The 16,482-nt window shown below is 47.6% G+C and overlaps 1 protein-coding gene across 12 annotated transcripts in view; it reads right to left on the reverse strand.

Annotated features, from left to right (window-relative positions):
- Cadps (calcium-dependent secretion activator 1) overlaps window positions 1–16,482 on the reverse strand; it is a 146,348-nt gene that overhangs the window by 74,928 nt on the left and 54,938 nt on the right. For 6 of the 12 annotated variants that reach the window (XM_089553387.1, XM_089553396.1, XM_089553389.1 and 3 more), the window contains 3 exons: window positions 14,386–14,424; window positions 8,583–8,633; window positions 850–951 (listed from right to left, as the gene is read on the reverse strand). In XM_089553387.1, coding sequence (XP_089409513.1) covers window positions 850–951; window positions 8,583–8,633; window positions 14,386–14,424 — 192 coding nt within the window. The remainder of the gene's footprint in view (window positions 1–849; window positions 952–8,582; window positions 8,634–14,385; window positions 14,425–16,482) is intronic. The other 6 variants (XM_089553392.1, XM_089553391.1, XM_089553398.1 and 3 more) reach the window with 3 other exon arrangements.

Raw genomic sequence — 16,482 nt, forward strand, 5'->3', positions numbered from 1 at the left:
TTTTACTTTTGCGTATTCCTGTCCGGTGGAGTGCATATGAGGCACCGCCCTGCACAACTCTCAACTGTACGCGGCTGGCTGACATCAGTGCTTCAAGCTGTTAAGTCCCAATACGCCTTGAGATGCATTCATTTGACAAGGCAACAATGACATCACTTGCAAGCATCCTTGTGCCAAGGCATCCCGATGATCAACTTCTTGGTGCTGTCCAGAGAAATGAACGAACGATTACCATTCCTTTAAATTCAAGTTATGCGGCTTTTTTGCAGTCTTTGCAGATGGCGAAGAATTCGCAATGGTCTTAGCACTTGAACCCGGAACCACCGCCTCACTGGGTTGGTCACTTTACAAGCTCAGCCAATCATTGTAGGCAGGGAATAGGAAAAGAATGCAGCCCAGTCAACAGACGAACAATGTCGAGTAATATGGAATAAGAATAAGCTAATATGGGATAAACATGGAGCAATATAGAAATAACAGTAAGCCCAATGCATCTAAGAATAAAAAATGATAATTCATTCATTTTAAACCTGCTTCACTTTAATCATGCACTTTCACAAAGTCATACAGGACTCTATGACTTTCACAGCGATGCACGTACCCTCGCCGTCAAAAGTAAATGGAAGGCAACATTGTCAAAAAAATTAAATTTCTGTAAATCTAAAGCATAATGGTCCGTGCTTGTTGGAGCCCAGTGCACTTTGCACAATCACAATTAGGCTGCATATATGTATTCAAGGATGCATGAATTGGGGGGGGGGATGATTAAATTTTTTCGTTAATATTGCCTTATATTTACTTCTGATGGCACCTGTACACGTCACCCTCTGCTGCTTGGAAGCGACTCACCGGAAGTGTGTAATCTGGTGCTCCAGCAGAATGCGCAGGCGCTCCCTGACCTGAGCAAACATGTCCTTCTCCTCGACGGTGACGGTGCCGATTCCATCGGGCCTGAGGAGGCAGGGGCGGGGAATCCACAGGGCACACCGGTCAGGCAACACCACTCTCTCTGGCAAGCACTGCCACGGGCGTAGCACCCCCTCAACTATGCCGAACCGGAAACTTTACTTTACTATGCCGAACTGGAAACTTTACACAGCCGGGGCTGGGAAAAGGTAAAGCTGCTCATTCTGCCCTGTGCCTCAGCTGCCCACAAACGGGAACCTCCGGAGTTACCCTCGAGTTACGCATTATTACTCAGTTCAAAGCAAGGCCCACTGAAAGTTTCTATATGACGAGTTCTATAATTCCATACATTTCCAGAGAAATTTTATAGAGTCAGTATGGTGCATATGGAGTCAGTATAGACTATATGGAAACACGTATAGAAACTTACAGACTCCATATGATGTCATGTACACTGTATAGAAATTGCATAGAAATTATGTAGAATGTATGTAGACTTTATACAGAAAACATATAGATTTCCATGTACATATTTCCATATGTTATTCCCATAATTCCATACGAGCGGCTCATATGGAACCTTTCTGTAGGGAGGTCCCAGAAAACCATGCACAAGGGTTTCCCCCTTTCAATTAGCTTAATTAACCTTCAATGCGGCATCTACATATATGACACACAGAAGAACCATGCGGTAGAAACTCATGACAATGAATGCAGCGCAGCACTGGCAAACCAGAACTTGTACGTGACAAAGCACGCTCACTGAGCTGGCGTAGACCAAGTCTGCTGTACGTACAAGCCATGGACAAAATAGACACGCAAAACACGTGTTGGCATTTCTGTTACACCAAAAGCACAGCAAAGTCATGCAGAAGATGCAACAGTCAAGGATGGCCAGAGCTGCAACATATGTGCATGCAGTTTGAACATGACGTCCAATGCCCAAGAGTGCAGAGTATATACGTGGTGATGCAGACTCATTGTGGAGCAAGCCTTACGATGTCGTAAACAAGAGAAGCAGACTTCCACAATAAGGCTGTAGACTGCACCATTTACACGCTGCACGAAGTTTGTCATCTACATTTGGTGCCTGCCCCAAACAAGGCTCTCATAGCTGTATTCACGGAACACTGCGTATGGAATACCAACACCGTGATTTAGCTTACTGTTCAGATCATTTCATGAAATGCTAGCACCATTACGCCTGACAGCAAAAATTTATGACTTCATCTTCCCTCACTCGCCTGTCTCTGTAATGCAGCTGGAATTCTCCATTACCCTGGTGGCATTTCCTGTTCATGCTGATTACCACGGCTTCTCACTGATTCATGAACAAGCACAGTTCAAAGCCTTCTGTACTAGTGTGACCTCAAAACGGCAGACTACTGGAGTGAAATCCCATTGGTAACTTCCATAGCACCCTCACACTGAATACGATATGCCAGCTCATGCAAGGTGCATGAAATCCAACTCCTGAAAAGCTTGCCCCTTAACAAGCACACAACAGCATATACAAGTTGATTTCATGCATTCCTTTCTTCCAGGATAAACTTTTGATACAAAAGCTCTTACCCAGCCAGAACAAAAAACTACTGGAACTATTGGAAGCTGAATGATTGCAACTGTGCTTTCGAGACTGACAAATGAATTTTTTTTTTTACTTGGTGACAATTCAAACTGAACATAAGCTTGAAACTCTTGCTTCCACCACTGCCTTTACAGCCCTTGTTACTTGTTCAATCTTGCTTCAATACTATGCACTTACACTCAAATTTTCTTTCTCAGACCAGCCAATGAACGAGTAGTGTAAGCTGAAACGTAGCAACTGAATTACCAAGTTTCGTCTCACAATGCAAAAGCGTGAATCTGTGGCCAACACCAGGCTTAGAACAGATGAACCCATGGGATCCCAGGCAATGCTACTCTACTACATCAACTGCCTGAACAGCATAACACTACTGAAAATTTAAGCTGTTATCTTTTTTTTTGTTCCCCTTCATTCTATTCTATATTGTGTTTCAAAGCTATGTGGGAAGATACACATGAATGATAAATTTTTATCTATTTTTGATTATCAGCAAAATGGTAGCAACTGCTCATCAGCTGACCAGTAAAGAGCTTTGGTTTCCAAAAATACAAAAAAAAATGATACCACTCAACCTTCCTTTGTGATGCCTGACAGGACGATCTAAACACAAAAAATTTTCTCAAGTTTTAAAACATCTCACATGTCGGAAAGCACGTTCTAGAACAAAGAGAGAGAACAAATGCTGCTGCTGCGGTACATCACAAGCCAAACCCACACGAAGACACAGATGGCCCGCATCTCAAAGCCTTTCCCCGCCCAAAGAAAAATGGCTATGGCAGAGTAAAAAGGAGTCCATGGGTTCCTACCAAGTACAAAATCACCATGCCTCCAATTAATTTCATGGACGGTACAAAAAAGAAAAAAAAAAAACTGCCGTGCATTCACCATTACTGACAACTGGAAAAAATGACTACAAGGTCTAATTACAGAGTCCTCAGTAATCACAAGGTCAAGCAGTAATTTTGAAAATTGGCTACACCTATCTGAGAAGACAATACTTCTGAAAAGTTATGGACAGAGTTGGCAAAAATAACCGCATTCCCCCGGATAACAACTTGCAAGGAGTATCACAATGGGAATAACTCATGGACTAAGTGGTGTGAGGAAATGAAAAGCTCATGGTTTATTTAGAAGCCATATTTTAGTTAATCGGACACATTTAGAATCATCACTGCGCACAACGCAGTGAAGTGCCCCCATCAGACTGCTGACACAGCTGTTTAAAAGCACAGCAACTTCACTTGTTGTATCTCTTGCATGAGAAAAATGCATTTGCTATGATGCAACAGTTCTCAAATAGCAGAACTCAGCCTCACTTCTGCACTGTTCAGCTAATAAGTTGTGCCATGCGCACTTTATATCACAGTGAAGTAAAACCTGAACTGTTCTGTACTGGCATGTATTACGAGGAAACTGCAGCAAGATGATACAATGTAGGGCCTCACACAAGATCCCCCCACAATAGCAACAAGGGCATCCAGTTAAAAATGACAACCAAAAAGTTGGGCAGTTACCATCGACATGTTTTGCCGCAAAACTCAGAAGCAGTTCCCTGACCAAAAGTCTGAACAAGGCTACCAACTTGAGCCCGAAATCGCCTCCCCACCACCGCCCCTCGTAAATCCTCCCCTAGTAGGTTGTAGGTAGCATAGAGTTTCTTACTATTACCTAGAGGGAAAGCTGGCGGCGCTGCACTTCAGCCACCATGGACGCTCAAAGCATCATGGGGCGGTGAGCTACTTGTTGTGGAACAGTCGTAGTTTTTCAGGAACACGGAGTGTCATTACTAAGATGCTTCATTCCAAAAACGTTGTCCGTGTGTGCGCAGACGACTTTCGCGCGAACGCAGTGTGCAAAACCCATAGTAGTGAAAACGCGACGACACACGACGCCAATAAGAGGGTTCACTTTTATGAAATGCCACTAAAAACCTCTTATAGTGTTTAAGCAACAACATTTTTTTTGAAAACATATTTACTTTTAAAAGTGCTACTGTTAATTACGCAATATTAGTTTTGAACAGTGGATTTATTAGTGGGTCACGGCGACCAACGAACGCAGCGGTCAGGTCGTAGCAAGACGGCAGAACCAGCCGAAGGAAGCCGCTCCAGCACGAGCCTCGCGCCGGAACCACCAGCGATGACGACGAAGTGCGGCACCGCGGAGACGTCCTCTTCTTCTTCTTACAATGGCCCCGGCGAGAAGGAATAGCCATCCTGGCGACTTACGGCGAAGAAACGACAGGCGGGTTGTAATATGGTTTGAGGCGACTAACGTGGACGACCTCGCGACCACGGCGGCGGTGGTCCGAGGAAGGTGTAACTGGCTCAATGAGGTAGTTGACAGGAGACGTGCGTTGAATGACGCGATAAGGGCCATGGTACTTGATGGAGAACTTGGTGTCGGCAGGAACCCAAAGCCAAACGAGACAGTCAGTGGAGAACGTCGGAGCAGGCCTGGCATTGTCGTGCACGTCTTTGCGGTATCCTTGTGTGTCGGAAGTAAAGGTGCGGGCCAGCTGACGGCACTCTTCAGCCTTGTCAGCAAGGTCGGAGATAGTTGTGTATTCAGACGGATCTGGTCGGTAGGGTAAAATGGTGTCGATGGTACAGGATGGTTCACGGCCGTATAAGAGGAAGAAAGGGGAGAAACCTGTCGTCGCTTGATGGGCGGTATTATAGGCAAAAGTCACAAACGGAAGTACCTGATCCCAGTTGGAATGGTCAGACGAAACGTACATTGCGAGCATGTCGCCCAGAGTGCGATTGAAACGCTCCGTGAGGCCGTTTGTTTGCGGATGGTAGGCAGTAGTCGCACGGTGTATGATTTGACATGCTGAGAGGAGCTCTTGAACTACCTCGGACAAAAATACGCGGCCCCTGTCACTGAGCAGCTCCCGAGGTGCGCCGTGACGGAGGACGAAGTGGTGCAGAATAAAATAAGCGACGTCACGAGCTGTGGCCGTGGGAAGGGCGGCTGTCTCGGCATAACGGGTCAGGTGATCGACGGCGACGATTATCCATCGGTTACCTTCCGGAGTGCAGGGAAGTGGGCCATAAAGGTCGATGCCGATGCGGTCAAAGGGGCGAGCAGGGCATGGTAAAGGCTGCAGGGGTCCGGCCGAGCGACAAGGTGAATCCTTTCGTTGCTGACAGGCATCACACGATCGAATGTAGCGGCGGACAAAATCGTACATTCCACGCCAGTAGTAGCGCTGACGAAGTCGGTGATATGTTTTGAGGACACCAGCGTGAGCACTTTGCGGGTCAGTGTGATGATGGGCACAAACGTCGGAGCGGAGATGGCGTGGGATAACCAGTAACCATTTTCTGCCGTCAGAGTTGTAGTTTCGGCGATAAAGGAGACCATCCCGGACGGAGAAATGAGAAGCTTGGCGGCGGAGAGATCGCGGATATGCAGCCATGGTAGGGGCATTGATGACGTTGAACAGGGCAGAAATCCAAGGATCTCGGCGCTGCTCGGAAGGCATATCTGAGACTGTGAGAGCGGTCAGGGGAGGGTCTGGTGTGGGAACGGCAGGCAGGGACACCGGCGACCGAGAGAGAGCGTCGGCGTCAGAATGCTTGCGGCCCGAGCGGTATACAACACGGATATCATATTCCTGAAGGCGCAAGGCCCAGCGTCCGAGACGGCCCGACGGATCTTTGAGCGTAGCGAGCCAACAGAGGGCGTGGTGGTCTGTTACAACGTCGAACCTGCGTCCGTACAGGTAAGGACGGAACTTGGTGATCGCCCAGATGATCGCCAAACACTCTTTTTCGGTAACGGAGTAGTTTGACTCTGCTGTCGTGAGGGCGCGGCTGGCATAAGCGACGACGTATTCAGAAAAACCATGCTTGCGCTGGGCGAGTACCGCACCGAGGCCGACACCACTGGCATCAGTGTGGAGTTCCGTTGGAGCATCGGGATCGTAATGACGAAGTATGGGCGGTGATGTCAAAACTTTGCGGAGCTTCGCGAAGGCCTCGTCGCAGGCCGGTGTCCAAGAGGACAAGTTAGCGGGTCCATTCATGAGCTTTGTTAGTGGGGCGATGATTGTAGCAAAATTACGTACAAAACGACGAAAGTAGGAACATAGGCCTACGAAGCTGCGCAGCTCTTTGAGAGAGGCCGGTTTCGGGAAGTCAGCAACGGCGCGTAGCTTCTCAGGATCAGGGAGGACCCCATCTTTACACACGACGTGGCCGAGGATGGTGAGTTGGCGGGCGCCGAAGTGACATTTTTTGAGGTTCAGTTGAAGGCCGGCGCGAGCAAGGCAGGTCAGCACCTGGCGGAGACGATGCAGATGGGTGGGAAAATCAGGAGAGAAAACCACGATGTCGTCCAGATAACAAAGACAGGTCTTCCATTTGAAGCCACGCAGCACGTTGTCCATCATTCGCTCAAATGTTGCTGGTGCGTTACAAAGGCCGAATGGCATTACGTTGAATTCGTAAAGCCCATCTGGAGTGATGAAAGCGGTCTTTGGGCGATCAGCTGGAGCCATGGGAACTTGCCAATAACCGGAGCGTAGGTCAAGCGAAGAAAAGAATTCGGCGCCTTGCAAACAGTCCAATGCATCGTCAATGCGTGGGAGTGGATACACATCCCGACGTGTGATTTTGTTGAGGCGTCGATAATCCACGCAGAAGCGTATAGACCCATCCTTTTTCTTGACCCCGCACCTCCACCCCGCACCTCCACCAAGTGAACAGTGGATTTATTAGTGGGTCACGGCGACCAACGAACGCAGCGGTCAGGTCGTAGCAAGACGGCAGAACCAGCCGAAGGAAGCCACTCCAGCACGAGCCTCGCGCCGGAACCACCAGCGATGACGACGAAGTGCGGCACCGCGGAGACGTCCTCTTCTTCTTCTTACAGTTTTTATAGTGTTCACTACTTGGCCAATAGGAGAGCGAGTCGTCTCTTATTTTGGGCAAACTTTGCACTTAAATGCTTTTCTGCTCGTTTGTTGCAATCATTAGACAAAATATTGAATGTTAGGACGTTTGTAGCTATCAAACAGCTTTATTTTTCTATTATTTTTTGGTCCAAAAGTTGCAGTTCCGCAACAAGTAGCTCACCGCCCCATGATGCTTTGAGTGCCCATGGTGGCTGAAGTGGTCTCGAGGGGTCGCCATGCAAACTCCCACAGACGGGCTGCCAGCTTTCCCTCTAGGTAATAGTAAGAAACTCTACGGTAGGTAGGCAGCATGCTTCTCCCCAAAGTTTCCTTTCATGTTCAGACTAAGAGAGAAAGTGCGCGGGGCTCTTTACTAAATGCACAGTGTGTTAGCACCCTCGTAGCTAGAAGACAGTGTGTCCAGCGCCTGAAAGCATTTCCCACTTCACTGGCACAAAGAATGAACCCGCAGTCATTCAACCATGCATGCAGCCCTTGCCGGAGAAGACAGTGCGAAGTGCACACCGCTACTTGCAATCAAGCACGCACTACTGTTGCGCACATCTAGAAAGGCCCATTAACTACCCTCATTTTGTGCCTAGCTGCTTATAATGTTCAAAGACACTCAGATATCTGCATGCATATCTGAGTATATGCCTTCGTGTAAAGAACTGCATACACTTTACGCATCGCCAAGGATCTAAATAAGGCGAAAGTTGACTGAGACCGCCACCTTCCCGATTCTGTGCCCAAAGGGTTCCTTCACAGAAAGACAATAGTGCGGGCTGCATTGAGACGTCCTGCCGTGTACACCGGCCCCCCATGGCAGGCAGTCAGCTGCTTTGATGAAGAGTGAACGTGGCACAAATCCCAACAGTGTCGGCTCTGACCAAAGCCAGCCCATCAGTTTTGCAATGCCTCTCCAATGTGACTGTGAATCCCTGTGCTTGAATGGCCTGACACAGGGCCATGAACCAAGGAGTGCCCCGGTCAAGCTGACCACCCATGCAATGGCGCAAACCGACTGCGAAAAAACCAGTCAGCTTCTTCTTAAACTGAACTCGTTTGCGCAAATGCCCCACTGTGCAGTCGTTAAAGGTGCACGAATGCCCAGGTGCGGAGCGGGCTCTCTAAGACTACCGATGCACGTGTGCTCTTGCAGTGTATGAGCATAGCGGCACTTACTTGAAGTCTTCGGGGCTAATAACACCTGGCTCAAGAGGTAACGAAGACTGCCTGAGGATTCAACACATCACAGGGTTCAAGGCAGGGACCTAATACTGCCCACACGTGTCTGCCCCACCACTATGAGAAAAAGAAGCTTACAAAGCAGTCAGACTGATGCATCTCACATTCCAAGCTTTTCATGGCAGCTTACCATCTTTACCACAGAACGCCGAGACGGAAGAATAAGAGACGTGCTCGATAATTAAGGGGGGACGCGACTTTCAACGTGAACTTTATTTTTTTTTGGTGGATCAGGATAAAAACACTTCCGCATGTTATTAACGCTTTCAAACATAGAGCCATAAAATTGCAGACTTATACCTGAAGAACCTTTTTCTACAATTTTTACCCCTTCTACACTGTGTGGAAAGCCTGCAGGCTCAAACAAATGCGACGAAAGACTGGTCCAACATTCACTGCATTTCTCAATGCATGCTAAAGGTGATGACAATGCTCTAGATTTTCTTTTTTTCCATAACAAAATTTTTTTCTTTTCATTTCTTACAAAGCAGTTGGCATAGAAATGTCTAAACTGTAAACAAGATGTCACACTAAAAATCTGCAATCCATTAAAATGAAAATCCAAGACTGTCATCGCATACAGTGGAGTTCTGAGACTACAAAAAAACAAACGAGGTCAAATTAGGCAAAACAGTTGTTATAAAAACCTGCTCCACAAGAGTTATCCAGTCAGAAAACTAGAACGATAAAAAAGGGCGAATTTTTTAGCATTTCCCTGATATGCAGTGCCACCGCAGTTCGAGAAACAATTTTTTAAGGCTGCTTCGAGACGTATTTCACAAATGGATCTTTGAGACAACATAGAAAACAAGGCATACGAACGAATACAATGATTTAAAAAAAAAAATCAATTTTTGATTATTTATTGCGATCTGAAATGTGCGTCCCCCCTTAAATATGCTTACCTCATCGGACACCAAACTGTTTTCTGCTTTCAGAAATGGCGACAATGATTTCAATTTTAATGACACTAGGCTAGCTTGGCCAAACACTGCCATGACTGAAGTTCTTTTGGTCTCCATGACGTGGGGTCCACGACCCATTTTCCCAAGCATTTCACAAATAACCTATTCAGCCTCTGTCATTAAGCGGACGTTCCCAAAAATACCACTATTTAAATTCTGACTACAGTCATCACTGTGAGATCATAGACTGACTGACACACACAGCGAAAGCTTGCATGCAACTGCTTCCTTATATGGCAGCTTCCAGTCGTGTATTCTGGCGGCATCGCATCTCCATGTACAGCCGCCCACAGACTTAACATGAATGACGGAAAGCGTGGCCTGGACTGCCATCAGCGCCACGAAGCGATATTCATTGGTGCGAGACAATGCTCTCGGTATGTTTGCAGTGGCTGACGATAGCTGGTGCGCAGCTCGCTTTTACTGCTTTTCCACTTGTGCCTGATCGCCGCGTGGACAATGCGCTCGTCACAGAGGCGTTTACGCGGTTTATGGCTCACCGATTCGGCCTCCCCGGCCCCGGCAACGCTCTTTCCAGTTTTCTTATCGCGGCAACCAGGAATTGCCCGCTAAGCTCCCACGGTTAGCACCTCCTATCGTCAGACACCGCAAACATTCCGGGAGCATTATCTCGCACCCGATGACTATCGCTTCATGTTGCTGACGGCAGTCCAGGCCACGCATTCCGTCATTCGTGTTAAGTCTATGGGCGTCTGTACACACTGTAGATAGGGCAGGGGTAACTGATTCAACAAATGAAGCTCCCCGACTTTTATTTGTTGGTAAAATAGCATGACTAACATAGGTACTCCCCCCTCTCCTCCAACCTCACCTCCTCTTTAGCTTTCCTCTTCACATTTTCGGCCAAGGTGTGATGGCCAACTTTGCTTTTCATTGCCTTCTCAGTGCGGTTTGAACAACAGCGCTCACTTCGCCGAAAGCTCGGAAGTGGAATTGAAAGTGCCACCCCTAGCATTGCTCCTATTACAGTTACCACTTGCCTTCACTTCCTCTTCTCAGTTTTTGATGCACGCGAAAAGATTACAGCATTCAGAGACATCGTAATTTGGATAATACATTTCCCGAGCATAAGTGAACTAAGTTCATACTGGATGCCCAACTAATCAGAAAGGCAGAGCCCAATCTGGCTGCCACCTCATTTCCACCGCCGAAAATCGATGCTGCGTTTCAGCACTATCGGCTTGAGACGGGCGTTTCTAGAGAAGACTAAAACATTAAATAATACAATTTCGGCAAACTCTCCGGGTGTTCAGGCATCGCAATGTCCAATATTATGCATGCAAGGAAGAAACACCACAAGCGTATGTTTCAGGGCCCCTTTACAGGCTTCTGCCATGATGTTTGCTGATGGCTTCATCCTCTGAACCACACATGGTTTGCTTGCCAAGAGTTCCTTGAGTGACACCTACGCCCAAGCAGAAGAATGCCATCCACTTGGTCTTGTACAAAGCGATATGCAACACAGGCAGCACTTCAGAGGTGGAATCAGGGTGAATGCTCAGAACACACAGCACTACCACAGGTGACCCACTTGTCCACTGATAATACAGCTGTATTATAATCGAATCATCATTTTACCCATTCAGCTCCACAGTGATGCCATTAATGCAAGCACTGTAATATGACCAGCGCCATAAATAATGTTGTCATTTCTCTCTTTTTCAGGGACATGTAGACAACAGCAGACCTTACTTCTGCTGTTTCTATACAGAAAAAGAATCCTACACTGAACAAAACTGTGCCTAACACCAAAAAAAAACAAAAAAAAAACGACAGATTACACCAGGGGTTCTTGATGTGGATTCTATGAAACCGTTGGTCACCTTGGAGCACTTTTTTTTTTGGTTCCCCCGAACACACACATACATGTAAATCCATGCATGCCTCAACATCAACCTTTCTTTTACACACTTTGTTACGCCGACTGTTTCACCGTGCAGTCAGTCATCATAAACTGAATTTGAGCATTTTTGGGAGGGCCTTTTGTTAACACGTTTTTTTTTTTCCAGAACACGTTAAGCAAGGGAGGGACAGAAGCCAAGACACAAGGGGTCCCTCAGCATGTTCTGAATGCCACTGGAATTCCCCACGGCTAAAAGTGCTACAAACACCCATCTCACACAATGCTTTCACCGAGTACCGTGGCATAAAAAGCAACAATTTCACTTTCAGCCAGTGCACAAAGCAGCTCCTAATGTGAACAGGAAAAAGAGCCCTGGTGCTGCCGCAAACACGGAGGATGTTGCAGCCACTGTGGTGACAATGTGCAGCAAGGACCAGTGCCCTGAAGCAGATGGGTGCGAGAGTGGATCCTCCCCTCCTCTGCCCTCCTTTCTTGAATCGATGATGACACACCAGTGTTTTATTAGTCATAAGCAAGCTCACAACAGTGAACACTTTGGGGCACCCGGAGCCTTCAAAGACACCACCCAAGAGGGTGGCGACAGTGTTGTAATTGCACTACAAGCACCGACAAAGACACACCTCCCGAAAGCTCAACAGCAGAGGCAGAGTTCCTGAATGGGGAACCCCGGTTTCTGCAGACCTCGATTTGGTCAGAACTCACCTGCATTGCTTCCATTTTTTTTTCCTTCAACTCAAAAGCCATCGAAAACGGAGGCCTTTGAAACAAATGGTCCTAAAAATGAGCCACTCCAGGCAAAGCACTTTACTCACACACCGAAAACCTAGGCTGTACCATACAAATATACAAAATGAAATGTAACGTAAAGAGTGTGAGCCACTAACGCTTTCACATATGTACCAATTGAGTCAGTCTTGGCAGTGCCACCAACACCAAACATTCGGACTTCAGATGCCATTGAATGGCCCCACTTAAAACGCGAAGCAATGACATGAGTTATACCCCCACCCCCCACATTTCCCAAACCCAGTGTCCTGTCCCAAAGAATGCAATGGAAGGCAGGCCAAGGTTGCAGAGAAGGCCCGGAGGAGCCCCTCACTCATGCAATTTACATACACAGCTGCCTCGTGCATCACACTCGTGCAGCAGCAGCCTGCGGCAAACGGCAAAGAAAGCTGTGGCGAATGCACTGCAGCTCTGAAATGCCTCTTCCCTCCACAGCATGGCATTCGATAATCGGTCACTGGTGAGCCCGTGAGATGTTTACAACACTGTGCTGGAAACGGGCACTGCGAGGTACACTTACTCATACAGGCTGTGCATTACGGTTAACCTCAAAAAACAAATTCTTGCACGATTACTAGGAAAATGTGCTCTGCAGGTGAAGTGAGCTAATAAAGAGGCTTCTCAACGTCGTAAAGCAAACCTGGATTGAATGCTTTTTGCACCACGCAAAATAAACGCCGTCATTGTTTGTTTGATACAAATAAAAGCTTCCGGACTTCAGAGTGCCTGCCACGAACAAATCTGCCAACCAGAGTGACTGCCTGCATTATACGCCGAACTTGACAGTCCATACATTCAGCCTGTAGAACTCGTCACCTAAAACCACAGGCACTGCACACATCTTCTGGGTGGACCTGTCCTGCCACTGGACAGCACAGCCAAACAAGTGGCCACTTGGGCAGGATGGGCACCAGTGTCTCTTTTTTTACGAAAACGTCCGCAGAAACTGACCGGAGGGACACCGAGGATACAATGAAGTTGGCCTGCGTCGATAGATTACCATGTTATAACGGCTACTTTAACTGAGAATGAACCCTTTATGAGCTAGAAAAGACTGATAAACGAGGTGCCATCACCACCCGACAATTTTTTGCAGAAAAGCTGCGACGACACAAAACTTGATTTCCTGATGTAGATTCCTGAACATAGGCTACACCACCAATCAGTTCTGAATAGTGATCATCACAGAGTCCTTCTCGGCTTACTCGTTAAGAGTCTGATTCGAGAGGCTTGAAAATTTTAGAATGCAATTCTCTCGGCAACAAATGCGTCTTTCGCAGTCAGACAAACGTCAACACAGTCAGGAAAAGCCGCGGAATCCATGTTCGTTACAAACAAAAGTTGGACAGAGCTGTCCTCGGTGTCCCTGTAACCCTTTAACCGCCAAATTAATTCCCAAAAAACGTACCAAAATTGCCAAATCTTTTGGCAATTTTTGGCAAAATGACTGTTGTCAGGCTTAAAACGTGCGCTAATGATGCGAAGCACTTTTTTTTCTTTTTTTTATGGATGACTCCTGCCCTCTAGTGTTGAAAATTGCAACCAATGCAACTGCCAACTGTTAACTCGTCTTTTGACAACTACTGCCCTCTAGTGCTGAAATTTGCAACCAACACAACCGCCGACTGTTAACTCGTCTTTTGCGGTGAGAGCAGCACAACATCAGGCCGGACAAGTGTGACTTGTCACTGGCAATATTAGTACAATCTTCCATGATGAGTACCTGGTGAAAATCTTTCCCAGCTCAACTGGTTTATGGAACAATTTCCAGTTGGTTCCAGTTGGAACCAACTGGTTCCACTTGGCTCCAACTGGAACCAACTGGAAATTGTTCCATAAACCAGTTGAGCTGGGAAAGATTTTCACCAGCTCGGGAATGGTGGTTAAAGGGTTAATTAGAGGACCATGCTGCCCGCAGGAGCCAGAAGATAAGAAGCATGCAGGTCTGCTGAGCCTGCCCCAAAAAAATCAAAGCCAGTGCAGCACGTCTGTGGAACAGAGACGCGAACGACATGCACGGAGGCAACAGGGGCATGCCAGGCAACGGGGGGGGGAAGGCAGCAGGTGCAAGGGGGGTGACAACGATGGCGGAGGAGAAACGTACCTCACGTCTGTAACGACCAGGCCGGCTGGCGGGGCGATACTTTACACCGGCAACAACGTGAAGCCAACATCAGTCGTCGCGCTCTTCGGATTCACGCGCACGGCACTACATGGTGGCATGCACACTCTGCCAATCGGATCGAGCGGAAACACCTGCTGGGCCCTTTTCTCCTGATGCGACTGAGATTCGTGGCCAGCCTTCGTGACCTACAGACAACGCTTCGCGCGCATAAGCGGCCGGAAAAAAAGTGGAACTTGTTTCAATGATCGACAAGCCTGAGACTTTTCGCTGTTCCTAATAAGCAGGAACTCTACTGAGTTGGGGACCTGCACCAAATAATATGAAGGGAGCTCAAAAACAAACCGTCCTCAATGTCACAATGCGAAGGAACCAAATTCGGTGAAGCCAAGTTCTAAACGCTCCGTACAATTAATTCTCAATTTGGCCACTGGACAGAAATGCACATTACGAAGACTCTCAGAAAAACTCTCTTAACTCTGGCTATGACAAGTGGGGTTTATGCTCTCACTTATGGCACAAGACAATCCGTGTGGCTGACAATTCAGAAGAAAAGGGCCCAGGATTGTGCTCTGCACCACGGCAGGTCTTCTATTCCTAAAAAGCTGCTACTACTAATATTTTTAAGGAACACAGCACTAGGTACACCTGACACATGCATGTGGTGCCTCACTGTATCTTACCTAATCAATTTTTCATGAGACTCATTCACTTTCACTGCAAGACTTTAACGCAGCACGTTTACTGAGGCAGCATTGTTGTAATAATGATCTGTGCATCCACCAAAATCACCAGAGGCAATTATGGCATGCGAATGAAAGTCACTTAATCGGTGGCATTAGGCAACCGCTGCCACCCATTTTGCCTTTTCAGAGTTAGGAAACGCAACGAGAACTACAGAAGGCACTTTTTTGAGAGCCCTGCAGAGGATGTACGTCTGCTGGACTAGCAGAGACAAAAAAAAAAGTGAAAAAAAGCTGCCACCAGAGCTAAGCACCACAGACTCGATGAGATGAAACTAGTGACGAGGCTCCACCAAGCAGAGAGCGGGTGACAAGGGGGGGGCCAGCTCAACCCTACGACCACTACCTCTACAACGGAAAAGAGAAGCAGACATCTACTGGAATGCAGCTACGGAAACAAAAGAAAAAAAGAAAACATGACACTGGGCTACACAATGGCAGCAGCCTGGCACACCTCCACTAGCAGCAGCAGCAGCAGTAGCAGCAGCCCAGGTCTGACTTGGTTTGCACTCACCGTCTCGCTCAACGTTCAGGATGTACGTGACCCAGGTGACCCGAGACAGCTTAGCACAAAACCTGCCTTGTGCAACGATCCCGCTAGACGCGGCGAAACCTTGGCACACATCACATACTGTCCTATCGGAAAAGCCTGCTACTGAAGAAGGGCTTACGGTGAAACGGCCCCTGTCACCTCGTTCGAATTTCAGTCGTCTTAAACATGACCTGTCCAAGGAATGCCAGATGACTGCTGAGCTCGCCAGCATGACGGTACCCCTCAATGGTAAGCTTGCAATGAAGTCTCGCCCATTTGCAGTTGATCGTGGCAGAGGTGTGCAGAACACAAAAAGGAAAGGTCTCTACTTTTATGCAACAAGCACTCTGTGGTCAATGCCGTCTCCTGATGACACCTTGGTGCCAGGTTTCAAAGTCTCAAGCATTCAGCTACAACTCCTCAAGTGGTCAGTGGCTGGCCCTCGCTTCCGCTGCAGTTGTTGTAAACTCATTTTTCCCAAGAAAGCAGGGCTTCGGGGCCGCAATGCAGAGCACTACGCTTCCAGTCGCCTTCATGTTTATGTCGAAAACATCCTCGAGCAAAGGAGCTCCGACTATCTTCCGCATGAGCAGCCCGCGCAACACAGCTCATCAGCCTGACCTAACATGCGCGTGGAAACTATGCACAAGGCAGCCTTCCAGGCTCAAGACGCTACTTGAACCAGCTGCTTGCTCACTGCAAGGATGCAGTTAATCTTCAGTTGGTTGCGCTATTAAGCAACATGGAAACTGCTTTTCAGCAACAGTGCCGAAAGGCTTAACGGAAAATTGCCGCATAGACTTC

Source organism: Amblyomma mixtum, chromosome 7, assembly GCF_055824585.1.
Source record: "Amblyomma mixtum isolate Tamu chromosome 7, ASM5582458v1, whole genome shotgun sequence".
NCBI lineage: Eukaryota > Metazoa > Arthropoda > Arachnida > Ixodida > Ixodidae > Amblyomma > Amblyomma mixtum.